The sequence below is a fragment of the Orcinus orca genome, chromosome 2 (assembly GCF_937001465.1).
Source record: "Orcinus orca chromosome 2, mOrcOrc1.1, whole genome shotgun sequence".
NCBI lineage: Eukaryota > Metazoa > Chordata > Mammalia > Artiodactyla > Delphinidae > Orcinus > Orcinus orca.
In genome coordinates this window covers 106602857-106621444 of record NC_064560.1, presented here as the reverse complement: position 1 = coordinate 106621444, position 18588 = coordinate 106602857, and the positions used below count along the sequence as shown (strand labels likewise).

Genomic DNA, 18588 nt, shown 5'->3' with positions numbered 1-18588 from the left:
TCCGCGGCATGTGGGATCTTCCCAGACTGGGGCACGAACCCGTGTCCCCTGCATCGGCAGGTGGACTCTCAACCACTGCGCCACCAGGGAAGTCCAGTACTCTGAAAATTTAATATGCATTTCATAATATTATCATAGGGAAGAGACTATGATATACTTCTGGGGGTAAATGTAAAAAAAAATTCATATACATACATTTAATGAAAAATATCAAAACCACTTATTTACTTTATTTACTGCAGTTAAGAATACAATTTTTTTTTAATTACTGGTAAATATGTCAAGAGGTGAAATCTTGGCGTTCAGATTTCACACTGGCAGTTTTAACTATTTGTGAGTGATGGTGGAGTTCTAATGCATGTAGTAATTTTAAAATTAAAAAATTTTTCTAACCATATTGGATTTTCTGAATACTAAGTAAGACAAAATATAATTCAGCACCCAGTGAGTTTACCTAAGCTCCTAACTCCTTCATTCAAATATTTAGAAGTACCTGTTATGTTCCAGATACTTGAGATGCATCAGTGAACAAAAGAAACAAAGCTCCCTACCCTCATGGAGCTTACATTCTAAATAGTAATCTATAAATAAATAAACAAGATAAGTGCTCTACTGAAAAAGGTTTAAAAATAGAAGGATAGGCAGGTTAGAAGGAAAGTGGGAGAATCAAGTGGCAATTTTTAAAAGGGTGTTCAAGGGACTTCCCTGGTGGTCCAGAGGTAAAGACTCCGCCTTCCAATGCAGGATGCAGATTTGATCCCTGGTCGGGGAACTAACATCCCACATGCCTCGGGGCAACTTAGCCCGCCTGCCTCAAAGAGCGAGCCCACGTTCCGAAACCTAAGCGCACCCCAACTAGAGAGAGAAAACCCGTACACCACAACTAGAGAGAACCCCTCACACCACAAATAGAGAGAAACCTGAGCAGACCGCACACCATAACGAAAAGATCCCGCATGCCTCAACAAAGATCCCGTGTGCCGCAACTAAAACCCGACACAGCCAAAAAAAAAAATTAAGGAAAATAATTATTTTTTTAAAAAAAGGCAAGGGTGGTCAAGGCATATCTCATTGAGAAGGTATTACTAAGTAAAAACTTAAAGGATCTGTAGGAACTGGCCCTGGAGCTATCTAGAGAAAGAAGGACATTCCAGACAAAAGAACAACCAATGCAAAGGCTCAAAGATGAGAGGGTAACTAGCCAAAGAACAGTGAAAATGCCAGTGTGGCTGGAGTGACCAGAGAGGACAAGAATAGTAGATGAGCTCTGAGAGGTAATAAATGGGTGCAGGTGTGGGGGGCAAGGCGGGGGTGGAGGAAGAAGGGCTGTAGTCCATTCTAAGGCTTTCTGGCTTTAAATGTGAGAGAAGTATGGAGCCATTAGAGTTTTTAGCAGAGAAATGTCATGATCTACTCTCCTGAGAACAGAGAAAGGGCAAGGGGACAGATATTAGACAGGATACTAGTCTAGTAATCTACATAAGAAACAACAGGAGTTCACCTGGGGGTAGATCCCAATTAACAAGGCAAATCTCAATAAGCAATATTCTAGGAAACTGATTTTCTAAAAGGCCTAGGAATATATTCCTAGTGAATGTAAAAGATCTTACCATAAAGCACCAGACAAACTTCACACTAATATTCCAGACCACCTTCAGCACCAGCTCCTAAGGAGCTCTTTATTGCTGTCAACTGGATTCCAAACTCAATTATAAAACTTTTCTACTACCATTTAATACTTACACAATTTCTCTTATGAGAATTTATGCCCAAGGGCTCAAAAATACAAACAGCATTACCATATGAAGCTGCAACCTAAAAAAGAATGAAAAAAGCATTAATATTTAAGGAAAAGAGAAAATAAAGGTAACTTCCTTTTCACAATAATGTATAAACTGATTACATACAATCCCAATACAGTATTTATGGTTTATTCCCTTCCATAAATATAACTGGAAAAGTACTGGACTTAAGAATCTCTTCTCTTATCAAAAATTCAGCAGGCTTTATTTTCCATATCAAATACAAGGTTGACCTATTCAAAGAAATCATCCTTTCCTATAAAAATTTCATTTTTAAATACAGAAATAACTTTTATTAACGAAGACACATTTCAATGGTACATCTGTCAGAAACTTTACAATTCAGTGAAAATAATATAAAAACCATGAGAAGTAGAAAAAGACATCAAAGGGCAACAGGTTTTAAAAATATATCAAATAAAATGCCATTAACTATAAAATACCAATAAAAATAAAAAATACCAATTGGGAACACCATGTAGAAGGAGGAATAGAGAAAATGGACTAAGGAGAAACCAGAGAGACATCCACTGCAACTGGAGGAGAAACAGCTGATATAGACATCTCTAGTGGACTTAAGCTAGGAGTTTGTGGGCCAAGAGGACTTTGCTCCACGTCACATACCTGATGAGAAGAAACACAAATTCCTCTGTTCCCAGGAGATTACCAGAGCCTGTTTTCCAATAATTCCTTGAAAGCCAGTTCCCAGTTTATCTTCCTCTTGGCAAGAGGGAAACAACTACAGGGAACAGACTAAAAACCATCTCTTCTCACACCTCTAGGTCTATGGGTTAACCTATAAAGCTAAATTAGGTATACATGTTTTTAAGGCAAGCCAAAAAGGTCTACTGTGATTTCAGGGCACTCTAATGCAAAAGAAGTGATTTCATTTATTTATTTATTTATTTATTTATTTTTAGTATCTATAGTCACTCAGAGTGTATTTATTTATTTATTTTTAAATATTTATTTATTTACTTTGGCTGTGCCAGGTCTTAGTTGCACCACACAGGATCTTCGCTGAGGCATATTTAGTTGCAGCATGCAGGATCCTTAGTTGCAGTATGCGGACTTCTTAGTTGCGGCACGCATGTGGGATCTAGTTCCCCGAACAGGGATCAAACCCGGAACCCCTGCATTGGGAGCGCGGAGTCTTACCCACTGAACCATCAGGGAAGTCCCCAAAAAAGTGATTTTAATTGTTATTTAATATCTAACTTTCTTTCCAAGAAAAAGCTGTACTCCACAATGGTAGGGGAAGAGTTACTTAAAATGCCTGGCCACAGTAACACTTAGGTAAAAAGTGTTATGAATGATCACATTCAACATGTCAATGAATGAATGAACGAATGATTATAACTGGTTAATACAAAGTCATAAATTTGAAAGTAATCATCACAAGGACTGGGGATAAATGAAATAAAAGAAGATGGCAATAAAAGACAATGAATCAGAGATGTCACAATTTGGGCTTCTTTACCTTCAACCAGGTTAGAAAAAGTAAAAACATGGTTATGAAAACCAAGGGCTTCTATATTTAAAAAAAAAAACAAAAACAAAAATTTTGCTCCCAGAGTATCTGTTTATTGTGATCATCACCAGCACATAAGTAATTTTTTAAAATGCATCTCTGACAACTATCGTAACAACTCTAAGCAGGTTTAAAGCTACCATGCTTGGAATAGGGAGATGAGCAATGAAAAATTAATGAGAGAAATCTGACACTCTGAGTGTTTTCTAAAGAGTAAGCAATACTTAGGGAGAAAGACTGGGGAAAAAATTCAGAAAAGCAAGAAACAAGCATCAGAAAACACCAGAAAATTCAGTGTTTCAATACTATGTCAATTTTATCATTGGATTGTCATATAGTGGCACATTTACCCAAATATTAAAGCTTAATACAAACAGCAGGGTAGGACAGTAGAAATGATACAATATCACAATTTATTATTTGGTATAAATTTGCATGATTACTATTTATTACCATGAATATTCCGATTTAACATATCCTTGATAAAATTTATTATTACTTAGTAAAGAACAATTTTTAGAACACTAAAACTGTTTAAATTATTACAATTAGTACAGGAAAAATATCATTCTTATATTCCCATAGAAACATTTAACTCTGCTACACAACATTGGCCTTAATGAATTGCTAGAATATACAGCAACTATGCTATATTTACTTTACATATAATCAAAATTTGATGTATATTATGTGTGAAATTTGGGGGAAAGGAACATATGATGAAACTTGAATTATTTTAAAATAAATCCTCTGTTTAAAGTCTGAGTGAATGAACTTTAACATTCTTCAAACAACAAAGTTTCATTAACAGAAACTTTACAAAGCATCAGTTACATGACAAATATTATATTAGATGCTAACAACTTGCTACATTTCTTGATAAAAATTTGATGTTATTATAATTTGGGAGAGATAAGGTATGCTAGATATAGAAGATAAAAGTTTACTTCCTTGCTACTGGCTTAATAGCTGCTAGAACTATCAACTGGCAGAATATTAGTACACACAGGAATATGAAGCCTACAAATCTTTTAAGACAGTATATACAGGTAGAACAATTAATTATCACTTATCAGCTTAATGGCTCTTTAAAATTTGTACATAACCTATCATTTTACCCACTCCTATTAGCATCCATCTAAGCAAGGTATAATACATAATTAGAAAGTGTAGGCAAGCCTTATATAAAAGCATAAGAATACTCTCTGAGATTGTTAAATACATTAAAAGATGACATTTAATAAAGTAAATAAATCCCTTACTCTTCCATGTTGGTTAGAACACTCCACACAGCTGACTTGGATGTTTCCATGCTTAGCACCAGGAATGACCTGCACACATTCAAAGTCATTTGCCAAAATAACAATATCACAGCCCGATCCATATGCCTAAAAAGAAAAGTTTTACATTATGTAAGGTATGTAATTTGTGAATTATTTTAGTTTATCTTAGTTTTTGCTGCTATTGCAAAGGATACTGTGACACATTTTACAAAAATAGTTAATGTAAGAATATTAAAAATGTCAATTCCCAAATCAGAACATTAAAATCACACCAAAAACATGGGGTGACGACATACCATCCATTATCATTCAACAAATGCTACTAACAGGAAAAGGGTTCTTCCAGGTCTTAAACACTATAGCCTCCATCCCTCATAAATCTTTTGGTTTAGAATTTCTCTCTGAAGCTCATCTCAGTAAACCCTAAAGAATAAAACCTCCATCTGAAAGTAATGAGGTATTGAAGGCTGCAATTGCATTCCCAGGGTTCAAACCAGGCTTGAGGAAGATCAAGATAGAAATCAGATGCATTTTCCAACACAATTCCACATGGCTTAAAGAGCTAGTTAAATAGACATGAACCCCTGAGGCAGAATTACATGCACTAAGGCAAACACTAAACAAACTCAACTGCCGAAGTGAATCCATGATGAAGCCAGCCTGCCTGCCCCCTCCCCTCAACCTTACCAGGCAGGAGAGGAAGACAGAGAGACAGAGACAGAGAGAGGACACCAATCCAAAGTGGTTAGACACACACACACACGCTAAACAAAATAAAAAATAAACTGATTTATATAAAATGTGACAAGTATTTGGTCTGGAAAATAAAATAAAACACAAAGTCAAGTTCCTGAAAAATCCCCTTGTTCAAAAGAACTATAATGAGCAAAACTGCATATTTCTTCCTATTGCCACACTTCTTCTTGGTGTATGCTATTCCTGTTTTGCAACTTTGTGAATTTTATGATGACATAAGGGCCAGAGGGTGGGGACATTTCTCTTTTTCTTCCAAACTCAACTTATGATTAAATATTTAAAACAACCTAACAATGTAATTCTCAAATGAAAAAGCCCCATAAAAAGCAACATAAAGTTTATGAGGTGATATTTTCTTCCCACTATTTCTACAGTCTTAAGCAATATGGTCATGTCCTACAAAATACAGATATCCAGTAGCCAGGGCTGACATGTGATGACAGCTAAGCCAGTGAGGTCCACATATGGCTGGTAATGAAAGAGGGAACTGAAGATAAAGACCAGAGAGGAAGACAGACACTACTTCTACTGGTCACTGAAACTTCCAGTGTTGCCAAAATCCTGCTCTAACTACTATAAACTATCTTCAACTCATGTGTTTGCATATACCAGAAAGTTCCCCAAATGAAAAACAAAGATGGAATTTTAAACAAAGGAACTATGGGGGAAATAACCACTTACATACTCTCATAGACAAAGCAGATTTGCTATGCTATGCATTCAAGAAAGGTAAACTGAATGGGAATCCTGAGTATAGGTAGAAGAAATGTTTGTGTCACCATGCTAACCTTTACACTTATATTATTAAAATAACAAAAATAATCTTACCCTTAAACATTTCACAATTTCCAAAGTACTTTATAGCATTATCTCAGCAAAGCAGATTGATGGTAAGAGCAAAACTTTACCTAGTTTGGAATCACCACACGCAGGGTTTTCAGTGTTGGTTCTGCAGTACTACAGGATCTTAAGCAAGTTAACTTAAGCTCTCTGAGCAGTTCCTTGTGGTAGAATGGAAGAAATAATACTTATTTCTTAGGACAGAAAATCTATTTCCATAGTGCTTAGCACACGTCACTCATTAAAGACACAAAACAGTGCATGATGTCCCAAGTCTGGGCTAGCAACTGGGAATACAAAACACAAGATGTGGTCCCAGTGAGTCTATTGGGGAGACAACCAAGTGAATCACCAATCACAACTAAATGACAAACTGCCACGACAGAGAGAGAGATCTATAAGTTACCAGCAAAGACAAAAGGTACTCAGTGAATGTTAAATCGGGACTTCCCTGGTGGCGCAGTGGTTAAGAATCCACCTGCCTATGCAGGGGACACGGGTTCGAGCCCTGGTCCGGGAAGATCCCACATGCTGCGGGGCAACTAAGCCCGTGTACCACAACTACTGAGCCTGCGTTCTAGAGCCTGCGAGCCACAACTACTGAGCTCATGCACCACAACTACTGAAGCACACATGCTGCAACTACTGAAGCCCATGCGCCTAGAGCCCGTGCTCTGCAACAAGAGAAGCCACCGCAATGAGAAACCTGCACACCGCAACCAAGAGTAGCCTCCGCTCGCCGTAACTAGAGGAAGCCCGCGCGCAGTGACGAAGACCCAAAGCAGCAAAAAAATAAGTAAATAAACATTAAATCACTCCCCCTTTCATCTTTGCAACAAACCTGAGAGGAAGAGAGTATCATTATCATTATATAAAGAAAGATTCAAGTTCATTTATTTGCCCAAGATTATACAGTTAGTAAGTGGAAAATGTTCAAACTCAGGTCCTTACAATTCTTATGTTCTTTTCCCCTACATTACATGTCAAAGAGACATAAAATATTTCAGATAAGTATTAGCACACTTGCTTCTCTAAAGATGGGCCATCCCCAGCAACAGCTGCTCTAGACATAGGCTCTTACTGCTCAGTCACTGAAGAGGATTTTTACTCCTCCCTAGATAGCCATAATTGCCTGACCTTTGCCAGAGGACATGTACCATGCTCCTTAGAAGTAGAGAATCTTGCCATTTTTCTGAAATGCAATAGTTCTCAAACCTGGCTGCATCAAAATCACCTAGGGAACTTGTTAAAAATACAAACTGAGTGGTCCCACCCCAGACTTACTAAATCAGGATCGTCATGGATAAAAGAATTTGGCAATATCTATCAAAATTTTAAATACAATATACCCTTTGATTGACAAGTCCCTATTTTACTATAAGCATACTAGCAAAGCTTGCCAAAATATATAGAGAAGGATATTCACTGCCTCATTATTTTAAGCAGCAAAAACTGAAAATAATCATACCATCTATCAGTAGGGAAGTGGTTAAATAAGTTACTGAATATCCATCGAGTAGAATACTATGCAGTTACCAAAACTTTAGAGACCACTGGTCTAAAATGGTCTCAAATCCCTTATCAAACTAGTAATTACCATCATAACAGAACAATCATGTGTGGCACTAGCGTCCTGTGGAACCACACCTAGGCAATACCTACTCTTTTATATAATATCCATGGTCATGGCTAGAACGGAACCCCATAAACTACTGCACACAAAGAGCTGGAAAAGTACAGAAGTTGAATATTATTATTCTTCACCTTTCTCTAAAGAGTCTAAAATACACATAACCCCAAGTGTGCGAGAACAGGGGACTCATAATCAGTCAGTACTGAATCACATGCATTCTATAACTGAAGGCGCCTAAGATTTTAATGATTTATATACATGTGTGTTTGTTTGTCTGGTTCCTACTACACTGAGAGGTCCATCAGAGCAACGACCATGTTCTTGTTTACCACTGTAGTCCTAGCACCCAGCATGTGCACAGCCCTCAATAGATACAGATATCTGTATAACAAATAAATGATTCAAAATCTTCCTAATTTCTGGCTCGTCTATGTACCTGGAAACTTGGTCAAAGAACTTGGAGTTCAGACAGTTGATATAAGCTAATAATTTAGCCAAGTTTATGATGGTAGCTATACAAAGAAAAAGAAAGATATTTTGGCTTATTTTCCAGTCTAACAGTGTCATGGATTTAGAAGACCTACCAGAAGAGAATCTATCAAAGCCTTCCTTAATAATTTACCATTTATTGAATACCTTCTATGATCAGGCAGTCTGCTAGGGTCTTTATGAATATCATATCTTCACAGGCCCCCTTGTAAAGGTGGAGAAACTGAGGTCCAGAAAGGATAAGTAACTCGCCCAAGTTCACAGAGTGAGGATTCATTTGCTTCATAGTAAAGCTCCTGCTCTTTCCATTGCATCACCCCAACTCCACTAAGATGTCTTATAAGCACTAAAAGGCCCATGTTCGTATTTGTAATCCCAAGTATAATTTCCCACAGCATCTAGCTCAGAGTAAAGACCAGCAGCTGAGAAGGTATATACAAAATCTATAATTACTCAAGAGATTTCCATTCTTTCAATTTTAGGTCAAAAGCAATTTGTTTAATTCCTCTTTTTCAGAATTCAGTTTTACCAGAGGAAAAATTTATAGTGCAGAAGGAAAAGCAGGCACTCACTGAGACTGCAAGCAAATACTACAATGATCCCAGAGAGTACAGGCTATGGGCTTCTTTGTACTAGGTAAATAAATATCTCTGACTCGGCTGAGGATAAACTAACTATTCCACATGTGGTAGAGAGGCTACAGGATCACTACAGGGAAGCAGGAAAAAGGGCACTAAGCCCTTTCTGGAACAAATGGAACCCCTTAACCAAGTTCTTCCCTTGGGTTCCTGGGAGAACCACCCCTATGCCATAGCACCACACACCAGTGTCCTGCACTAATAACAGTACTGATGTATATAAAATATTCCTCAAAGTCAAGGATATGGTATCGGCCCAAACGCAAGATTCTTTTTCTAAGAATCTTAGAAAAACATCCTTTCCTTCTCTTCACGTGGGAGTTTCTTTTATGGAAGGACTGAACTGTCCTTATGATGAAGAATTAATAACTAGCTGACAGTTTATAACTAAGGGATAATTGTGTAGCACAAGTTCTAAAGGCAAAGACATGCTCTAACCCTCACTTGTTTTAACCTTACTTTTGGAGACTGAATCCATCCTGTCAGGAAAGAGAAAACTAGTCTCTACTTTGAGCACTGAAACTAAATTTCCAACCTGACTGAAGTTTTCAACCTGAGTCTAGTGGGTGTGAATCATAGATGGTTTCAGGAGGTCTTTGAAATCCTGGAAATTATATTTAAAGCCATGTGAATGTGCTGGTTTTCACTGGGTCCATAGATTTCATTAGTTTATGTCTTAAAGAATCTCTTCCTTAGACAAAGTGTGTTATCCCCAAATTATTATATGGGAGCTAAAAACCTGAGTATTTGTTATTACCAAGATTCTATGTTTTTATTTGTGATATCCAAAATATCATTAGGAAAGCCCTGTCAATTAGCTGAGGCTGAAAAACAAGTGACCCTCTTCTTTTACCTTATTAAAAAGTTACACTTGAAAAAAATTTAAGTATCATTTTCTAAAGCCATAAAATCCTCTGAATTAACACACTATCGTGACAATAATAAAAATACTGTTGCCTTCTCTAGAGGGTTCAATGTCATTCTGAACAATGATTAAGTGTAGTTGAATAGGCATAACACAAGTCTTCTCTAACCTCAGTTTAATATATACTAATTGCCTTGACTACATTATTTTCATAATGTAGTATTTCAAATAAGTAATACTCATATCTCAAACACTGTTCTAATTTCTCAGACTTCCCTTAAGTCTTAGATAAATTAAAGTGTAAAGTAAAGACATTTTTTTTTTTTGGGCCACGCCTTGCGGCTTATGGGATCTTAGTTTCCCTACCAGGGACTGAACCCAGGCCCTGAGCAGTGAAAGTGCCGAGTCCTAACCACTGGACCACCATAGAATTCCCAATTTTTTTAAATTTATTCTTCCTATTTTTTTAAACATCTTTATTGGAGTATAATTGCTTTACAATGTTGTGTTAGTTTCTGCTGTATAACAAAGTGAATCAGCTATACATATACATATATCCCCATATCCCCTCCCTCTTGCGTCTCCCTCCCACCCTCCCTATCCCACTCCCCTAGGTGGTCACAAAGCACAGAGCTGATCTCCCTATGCTATGTAGCTGCTTCCCACTAGCTATCTATTTTACATTTGGTAGTGTATATATGCTACTCTGTCACTTCATCCCAGCTTACCCTTCCCCCTCCCCGTGTCCTCAAGTCCATTCTCTACATCTGAGTTTTTATTCCTGTCTTACCCCTAGGTTCATCAGAGCCTCTTTTTTTGAGATTCCATATATATGTGTTAGCATACGGTATTTGTTTTTCTCTTTCTGACTTACCTCACTCTGTGTGACAGATTCTAGGTCGATCCACCTCATTACAAATAACTCAATTTCTTTTCTTTTTATGACTGAGTAATAAATCTTACACAAACATGACTTTTCCTATAAGAATACAGAGTATGAATACATTATACTGGCATTTTCTATGGAGTAGCTGGATGCTTTAACAACCTGGTAGTTACAGGGTCAAAATTTGAGATCAGTGACAACTGTTGACAGATGTGTCTAAATTTTAAAAAGAATAGCACTGATGAATCAAGAGGTACTAAGCATGTTGAAAGGTTTCACTAATTTAACAAGGTGCTGTAGTCTAATTTAACAAGAATACTCTACCAAGAGTGTTACTGTTAAACTCCCACCTCCCCCTGAGAGTTCTGATTCATATAAATATAAGGCACATGTTATTAAAAGCTAGAAAAATAATTACAAGAAAGAGGTGCCACTTATTGAAAGCCTGCTGGGTACAAGTATTGTACTGTGCATTCCACATTCCTAGTCTCTTTCAAGACTGCAGTAAACCTAGAAGTTGGTTATTAATCCCACTTTAATATAAAGAAATGGAAGTTCATATGATTTAATCAAAGTCCTAAGTCACAAGGCAAACACATACTGGCATGCAAATTTAGATCGTTTTACACTGTTTTATACACTTCAGTAATGACCATCTTCTATCGTATTGCTTTCTAGTGCTTAAATTTTTGTTCATCTTATTGGTTAATTACATAAATTCATTTATATTCTTCATTTCTGCTGTGATTTCTGCTCTATAAACAAACAAAAAACTAAAGAGAATACAGGGTTGTCTGGGCTTTCATGATTACTTGGTTGTACCAAGTCACCTTCAGGAAATAGTCTTAAGAGGTCAGTGTTGACCCATGAAAAAATTTTACAACCAAGAAAACAACGCACAGATTAACAAAAATTTCTCAAGAAAACATCCTTTCCCTCTCTTCATTTTAGTCACCTAGTTAAAACCCTAACTGCTTATGATACTCACAGAATTAAAAATTAACTTCTAAAATGGATAAATAAGTTTCCTTATTGAATGCTGAATGGATCCCTTATTAAGCTAGAACTTTCAAATAGTACTTATCCATTAAAGCTAAATAAACCACTTAAAGTGTTTTATGCTTTCAATGACAAAATATTCTTTTTTATAGAGAGAATAACACATGTACTAAATTTTAAAGCTATATAGGAAAATTAAGTCACCTTCTTAGCCTTGACTGTCCCCACTCATAGCCAAGGAGGAATCACTGAACAGTTACCTACGAACTCTTCCTGAAATGTTTAGTGTACATACAAGTGTATCTACATATAAATCTTTCTTTTTAACATAAAGGGATTATGCTATACACAATTCTGCAACTTCTTGTCCACTTAATTAACAATATATCTTGAAAACTTGCCAAATCCCACAGAAGGAATTACTTCATTCTTCTTAATAGTTGCATAGTATTCCATTTTGTGGCTTTGCCATAATTAATTTAGGTTGTTTCCAGTCTTTTACTATTGCAAAAAATGTTTCAATGAACATCTTCATGTATATGATACTATGCATATGTATGGAAATATACCCATAAAATAAATTCTAAGACATTATTTGCTGCGTCAGTGATTAGAATTAATAACTAAAGCAGGGCGTCCCTGGTGGCGCAGTGGTTGAGAGTCCACCTGCCGATGCAGGGGACACGGGTTCGTGCCCCGGTCCCGGAAGATCCCACATGCCGCGGAGCGGCTGGGCCTGTGAGCCATGGCCACTGAGCCGGCGCATCCGGAGCCTCAACGGGAGAGGCCACAACAGTGAGAGGCCCGCGTACGGCAAAAAAAAAAAAAAAAAAAACTAAAGCAGACCGCCCTTCAAAAAAATCATACTCCCCAGATATAAAAAAGTACCTGTTTGTCCACTTCATCACTAATCCTGATCATTATCAAATGTTTTAATCTTTCTAATCCAACAAAACCTGGCATCTACTTGTTTTAATTTGTATTTTTACTAGGAACATCTTTTCATATATTTATCAGCCATTTATATTTCTTTCTCTTCAAACTGACTATTCCTATTACTGGTCCATTTCTTTTTCTGTTTTTTTTTTTGCCACACAGCGCAGCTTGCGAGATCTTAGTTCCCCGACCAGGGATGGAACCTGGGCCCCTGACAGTGGAAGTGGGGAGTCCTAAGCACTGGACTGCCAGGGAACTCCCACTGGTCCATTTCTTAACTAGGTCTTTAGTTCTGTTGTTCTCAGTGATTTATAAGAGCTCTTCAGAGAACTTATCATTTGTCATACGTAGCTAACGAATTCTTTTTTTTTTTTAACAAAATTCCTGAGCTGAAGACATATGAAGGTGCAAACATACCAAAGAAAACATTTTCTTAATTGAGATAGTATATTAATATAATACACAATTCCAATTTTTAAAATTTTATAAATAGATCATAAGAAGCCACTGACTATTTTAAAACCTAATTTATGGCTTACCAGGAAACCATAGACTTATGCATAAAAAATACATATTCTGGACTTAATGAGAGTTCTCAAAATGAAATTTAAGTCTACAAAATGGGTACTTTTTTTTTTTTGGCTGCGCTGGGTCTTAGTTGCAGCATGCGGGATCTTAGTGGTGGCACGCATGTGGGATCCAGTTCCCCGACCAGGTATCAAACCCTGGCCCCCTACATTGGGAGCACAGAGTCTTACCCACTGGACAACCAGGGAAGTCCCTATGAGTACTTATTATCAGCAATATATTCAATCAGCCTCACCTGTCTTCCTATAAGTTTCTATATCTAAAGTCAAACCCTTACCATTATCAATTACTGCCTACCACCACCCCCCAAAATAAATAAGCCTCCTGTCATTCAGATACAAGTCTAAACTAGAGTTAGAAAAGGGCGAGAGGGTAGTATTTGAAAAGAAGCTCTTCCTTCCACACTAGTAAGAACACATTTTACTGAGATGATTCAATCATTCTAACAGTTTGAAGTTCATTCAACAATGCTGAATGAGCAAAATAAATGAGAAAGAAACTATATATTAAAATAAACAAAACAAACAAAAACTAAATATTATGCAAAAAGCTCAGACTAAGCCAATGATGTGTGAAGCAACATTGGAAATAATCTACTATGACTACTTGTGTGGTAACCAAAGGGACTGTTCCTCTTAGAAACAACCCACACCAGGAAATGCAAAATTAGCAGGCTACTTATAAGTAACAGTAGAAGAAAGCAAAGCTGCAAGCAGTATGCTAAGTGATACATAAGACAAAGATTAATAGCATGTAAAAACAAAAATTTATGGCCAAAAAAAAGGAAGAGAAGAAAATTGAAGAAAATACTACATATCTGTGATTAAGGGGTAAGAGACAAAATGATTTTTGTTTTAATTTCTTCCTAACAACCCCAGAGAAGCAAGTGATCTGAAAGTAGAACTTTCTCTAATTAAAATTAAAACTTTAAATTTAAACAAGAACTATTTTTAATATTAGTCAAAAGCTAGCCAATTTTGATAATTTACTAACAAGATGGACCTATTAAAAAACTTCTAAATACTAAGATAAAAAGAAACAGATACCTGTACTCCAAACTAAGCCTATTTCTATACCCTTGAACCAAGAACAAACATGTTTTTTTAATTTACTGATACTAGTACCATCTGAAAGGAAAATGAGACCTTGAAAAGAAAAATATGCCATAATTAATTAATTAATTCTAATTAACCATTACAAAACCAGCTCTATCTTCTGCTTGCCTGCATTCTCATTAAAAGGTAGGTCTGGAAATAAAACCCAAAAATTATCTTCTCTTATAAATAACTATTTTATGTCAGTGCTAAGAATAAACCATTCAAAGTATTAATTATCAAAAATGTATAAAGGAAATCATAGTAATACTGATAACAATAAGCCCCGTGGACTGGCCAGCAGGTATAAAAACTAAGAGTCACCTTTCAGCCTCAAAGTTGTTCTCTAAAGCTTAGAGTATAAAATAATTTGCCTCATAGGAAATACTGAAGTAAGATACTACTTTTTAAAACTGCTACGTCTAAAGAAATAAAATGAGCTTTTTTGGACGTTAAATTATTAGAAATAGAGAAAATAAGTACCTAATATCTTGTTCCTTAATTTGTTCTTAATACATTTTCCATCTGAAAGGATTTTAAAGTTAATAGTATATTATGTAGCAATATTAATATGTAATGTTTATGACAACTTTCAATTATTTTGTTAACTACTGGCCATTTCCAGAAAATCATTTAATCTAAATGTTGATATTTTGAGGGAGATGGTCCTGACAGTATTCAAAAAAATATTTCCCAAATAATATGATTAAACTATTAAATTGTAATTAAACTTCCAATCCTGCAGTATGATGGAAAGAGTACATTCTTGAGAATCTAGAGGTGCTAACACTGACTATAACAATGGGCAAATCACAGTCTCTTTACAGATAATTCCTTCATCAGTCAAACGAAAGATTGTGACTAGATCACTTCTGAGACCCCTTTCAACTTCTACACTGTGATTCTGTTAAGTGTACACAAATTTGCTTCAAAAAGTCTTGATAAAAAGATTAAATAATCCAGTGTACCCTATTTTACATAGAACCCCAGCTAAATGTTTTACATCTTGTGACTCTTTCCCCTACTCAAAGCTGACAGGAGGCAAGGATGGGTCCAGAATAATGACCAGTGGCTAATAGCTGAAAAAGATGAGCTATGCCGAAGTCTATTCTGGGGAATTTAAACCAGAAAACCCAGAGTTAGCAGGGAGAGTTGAGCTGAAAAGTCATACATATTCAGGGATAAGGCAGCCATTAAGAACCATGTGCAATCTGAAACTGAAATCACCAGTTTGAGAAGCAAATGGATCAGATATCCGAAAATAAGAAAGAACTCACAAGAAAACATGTATGCAAAATCTCTAAGAAAACGCGGTTTATTCTACCAGCTTTTTAGTTCTAATCACGCTGAAGCTCAGGTGCCCTTCTTTGATGATTCATTGTGTATACTGAAATAAACCTTGTTTTTACTTCAGTTCATCTGTCCCTTGCCCTGACTGGAACCGAAACTGGTACAAAGACTGGAGATATTCAGAGCAGGGCTTCAAGGAAAATATGGAACTGTCCATGATATTAGAGCAGCAGCAATGAGGATACTAGGATAGAAAGCCGGCAAAAAAAAAATATGTATAATAAATTTACAGTTACTAAAGTAGTGATCTGTGATCCCGTGGGACCCAGAATATGTACTAGAGAAAGGCTTTTGGAGCACTAAATAGCCGAATGTACTTTTTTCAGCTTTGAAGAATGAACAGCAAAAAGCAATGAGCAAGAGTATGGTGCACCTGTCCCTCTCATACACTATTGCAGTATAAAAACATGTGACTTTTCTGGAAGGCAATTTGGTAATATGAATTAAAAGACTGCAAAGAGATTTAAGTACTTTCATTCATTATGTCTATTTCTAGGACTCTATCCTGAGAAAACATTCAGATGTGCAAACAAACATTACAACTAGTACGGAGATGTTTACTGCAGCATTATTTAAAGTAATAAAAAAAAAATGGAAACAACCTAAACATCCCATAATAGAAAAATTATGGTTATCATGTCAAGTGTATTGTCCATCAGACTCGCAGACATTTCTAAGCGAAACTGCCCCACCCATAGTCTGGGCAGACAACGTGACCAACACTCACCGCATACAACTGATTGGACCAGGGTGACACCTGATTCCAAAGGCCAAGAATTTAATACCAAAAGAACCTAGGGGTAAGACAGGAATAAAGACACAGACCTACTGGAGAACGGACTTGAGGATATGGGGAGGGGGAAGGGTGAGCTGTGACAAAGAGAGAGAGAGGCATAGACATATATACACTACCAAACGTAAGATAGATAGCTAGTGGGAAGCAGCCGCATAGCACAGGGATATCAGCTCGGTGCTTTGTGACCACCTAGAGGGGTGGGATAGGGAGGGTGGGAGGGAGGGAGACCAAGAGGGAAGAGATATGGGAACATATGTATATGTATAACTGATTCACTTCGTTATAAAGCAGAAACTAACACACCATTGTAAAGCAATTATACCCCAATAAAGATGTTAAAAAAAAAAAAAAAAGCTACAGGCTGGCCAGCAACCCATGATGTGGCCTGGCTTAAAAAAGGTGAGCTGGGTCAGATTCCACTTTCTGGATATTCAAGGAAATACCAAGAAATGTAGCAGGTAGTAATAGGCAGTAAAGGCAAAAGGACTTTATGTACAGACTTTATGTACAGACTTTATGTACACAGAGGCCAGGGCAGGCCCTGGGGTCCTCATGCAAGCCAGTTTTAATGGATCCAACACAGGGAAAGATTGAGATATTATGACAGCCACACAGTCCAACACAGACAGAGTAACCAGTCCCCTGAGCCGACCAAGTTCCTGATATCTGAGGCCCAGTCGTACTACGTACGACTTGTGTTAGAAGATTCTTGGAAGAGTTGTCTTGTCGACTGAAAAAAATTATACAACCTAAACGGTGAGAGTTATATTTTATTTGGCGGACTTTCTGAGGACTTCAAGGCCAGGAGACAGCCTCTCAGGTAGTTCTGAGGGACTGCTCTGAAGAGGTAAGGGAGAAGCCAGGATATATAGGAGTTTTGCAACAAAGACCAGGTAGTCGCAACACAAGATTACTGTTAACCAAAGAAAACCAGACATCTCAAGTGAATGAATTTAGCACTTTTCTTCGTATGGAAAGATGCAAGAGTCTGGGCTCATTGAAATCATTGCTTTCATATGCACCTTCGCTATCTAGGACCAGTATTCTTCCCCATCCTGAGTCCCCTCGGGGTGCACCTTTGGGGGTGGCTGCAGCAGCTGACAGCTTGACAGCAGGCAGCCCATTCACCTCTGTCCTGTGCTCCTTCAGGGCTCACGGGGTGGGGGTGGGGGGATGCAGCAGCCTTTGTTTACTACAGCATCCTTTGTTTACTGATATGGCAGGCCACAGTTTTCCCTCACAGTCTTCTACTCCTCTTCTGTATTCTCATAATTCCCCATTGCTTAAGGTAATTTGTTCCTTGTACCATTTAAGTCTCAACAAATATTCACAGCGGGATGACTGTGGGGATTCAAGTCAACAAACGTCTACTGAGCAGTTAGCGTGGACCAGGCACACAAGGCAGAATGTGATGGAAAAGAGGCAGGTCTCTCTCTACCACATGAAGTTTACATTTCGCCAGAGGACAGGGAGAGGTGGATGGTAAGTTTTTGTTTTTGTATTTTTTAATTTACAAAGAAGGCTTGAGATTCTCATTAAACACAGCAAACAAAAAAATAAAACAACAAAATACATCTATATCCACTCCCTCACAAAACCCCATTAAGTCGATTTTTTTAAAAAGCTAGAGGTGTACATAAAACAGACACCACAAAGAATAAACTAAAATGAACGTGTGCATAACCACCACTTAAAAAAAGAAGACACTATTTCCAGCAACCCAAAAGACCGTGTGTCCCTTCAAAAGGACATTTCTCTCCTGCAAGCAAAGTAGCACTGCCCTGACTTTTTTGGGAAATCACTCCCTTGCTTTTCTTTGTAGTTTTTCTACTTCTGCATGCATGCCTAAATAACATGGCTTGGTTTTGCCGGCCCTCTGAACTTTGTGTACGTGAAATCATACTGCATGTATTCTTTTATCTTGCTCTTTTCATGAACATTTGGTCAGAGGTTAATTCGTGACACATATAGCTGTGATTCATTCATTTTCATTACTTATTAATATTCCCTTGTATGTACCACAATGTATCCATTCTAATGTTCCTGGACTGTTTGCATATTATTAAAAGCAATGCTGCTCTAAGAAACAAACACAAATGCTG

General features: G+C 37.1%; 1 protein-coding gene across 4 annotated transcripts in view; it reads right to left on the bottom strand.

The window, feature by feature from the left end:
- DMXL2 (Dmx like 2) overlaps window positions 1-18588 on the bottom strand; it is a 160929-nt gene that overhangs the window by 121162 nt on the left and 21179 nt on the right. For all 4 annotated transcript variants that reach the window (XM_049705959.1, XM_049705960.1, XM_049705962.1 and 1 more), the window contains exons 2-3: window positions 4596-4721; window positions 1744-1815 (exon numbers count right to left, since the gene is read on the bottom strand). In XM_049705959.1, coding sequence (XP_049561916.1) covers window positions 1744-1815; window positions 4596-4721 — 198 coding nt within the window. The remainder of the gene's footprint in view (window positions 1-1743; window positions 1816-4595; window positions 4722-18588) is intronic.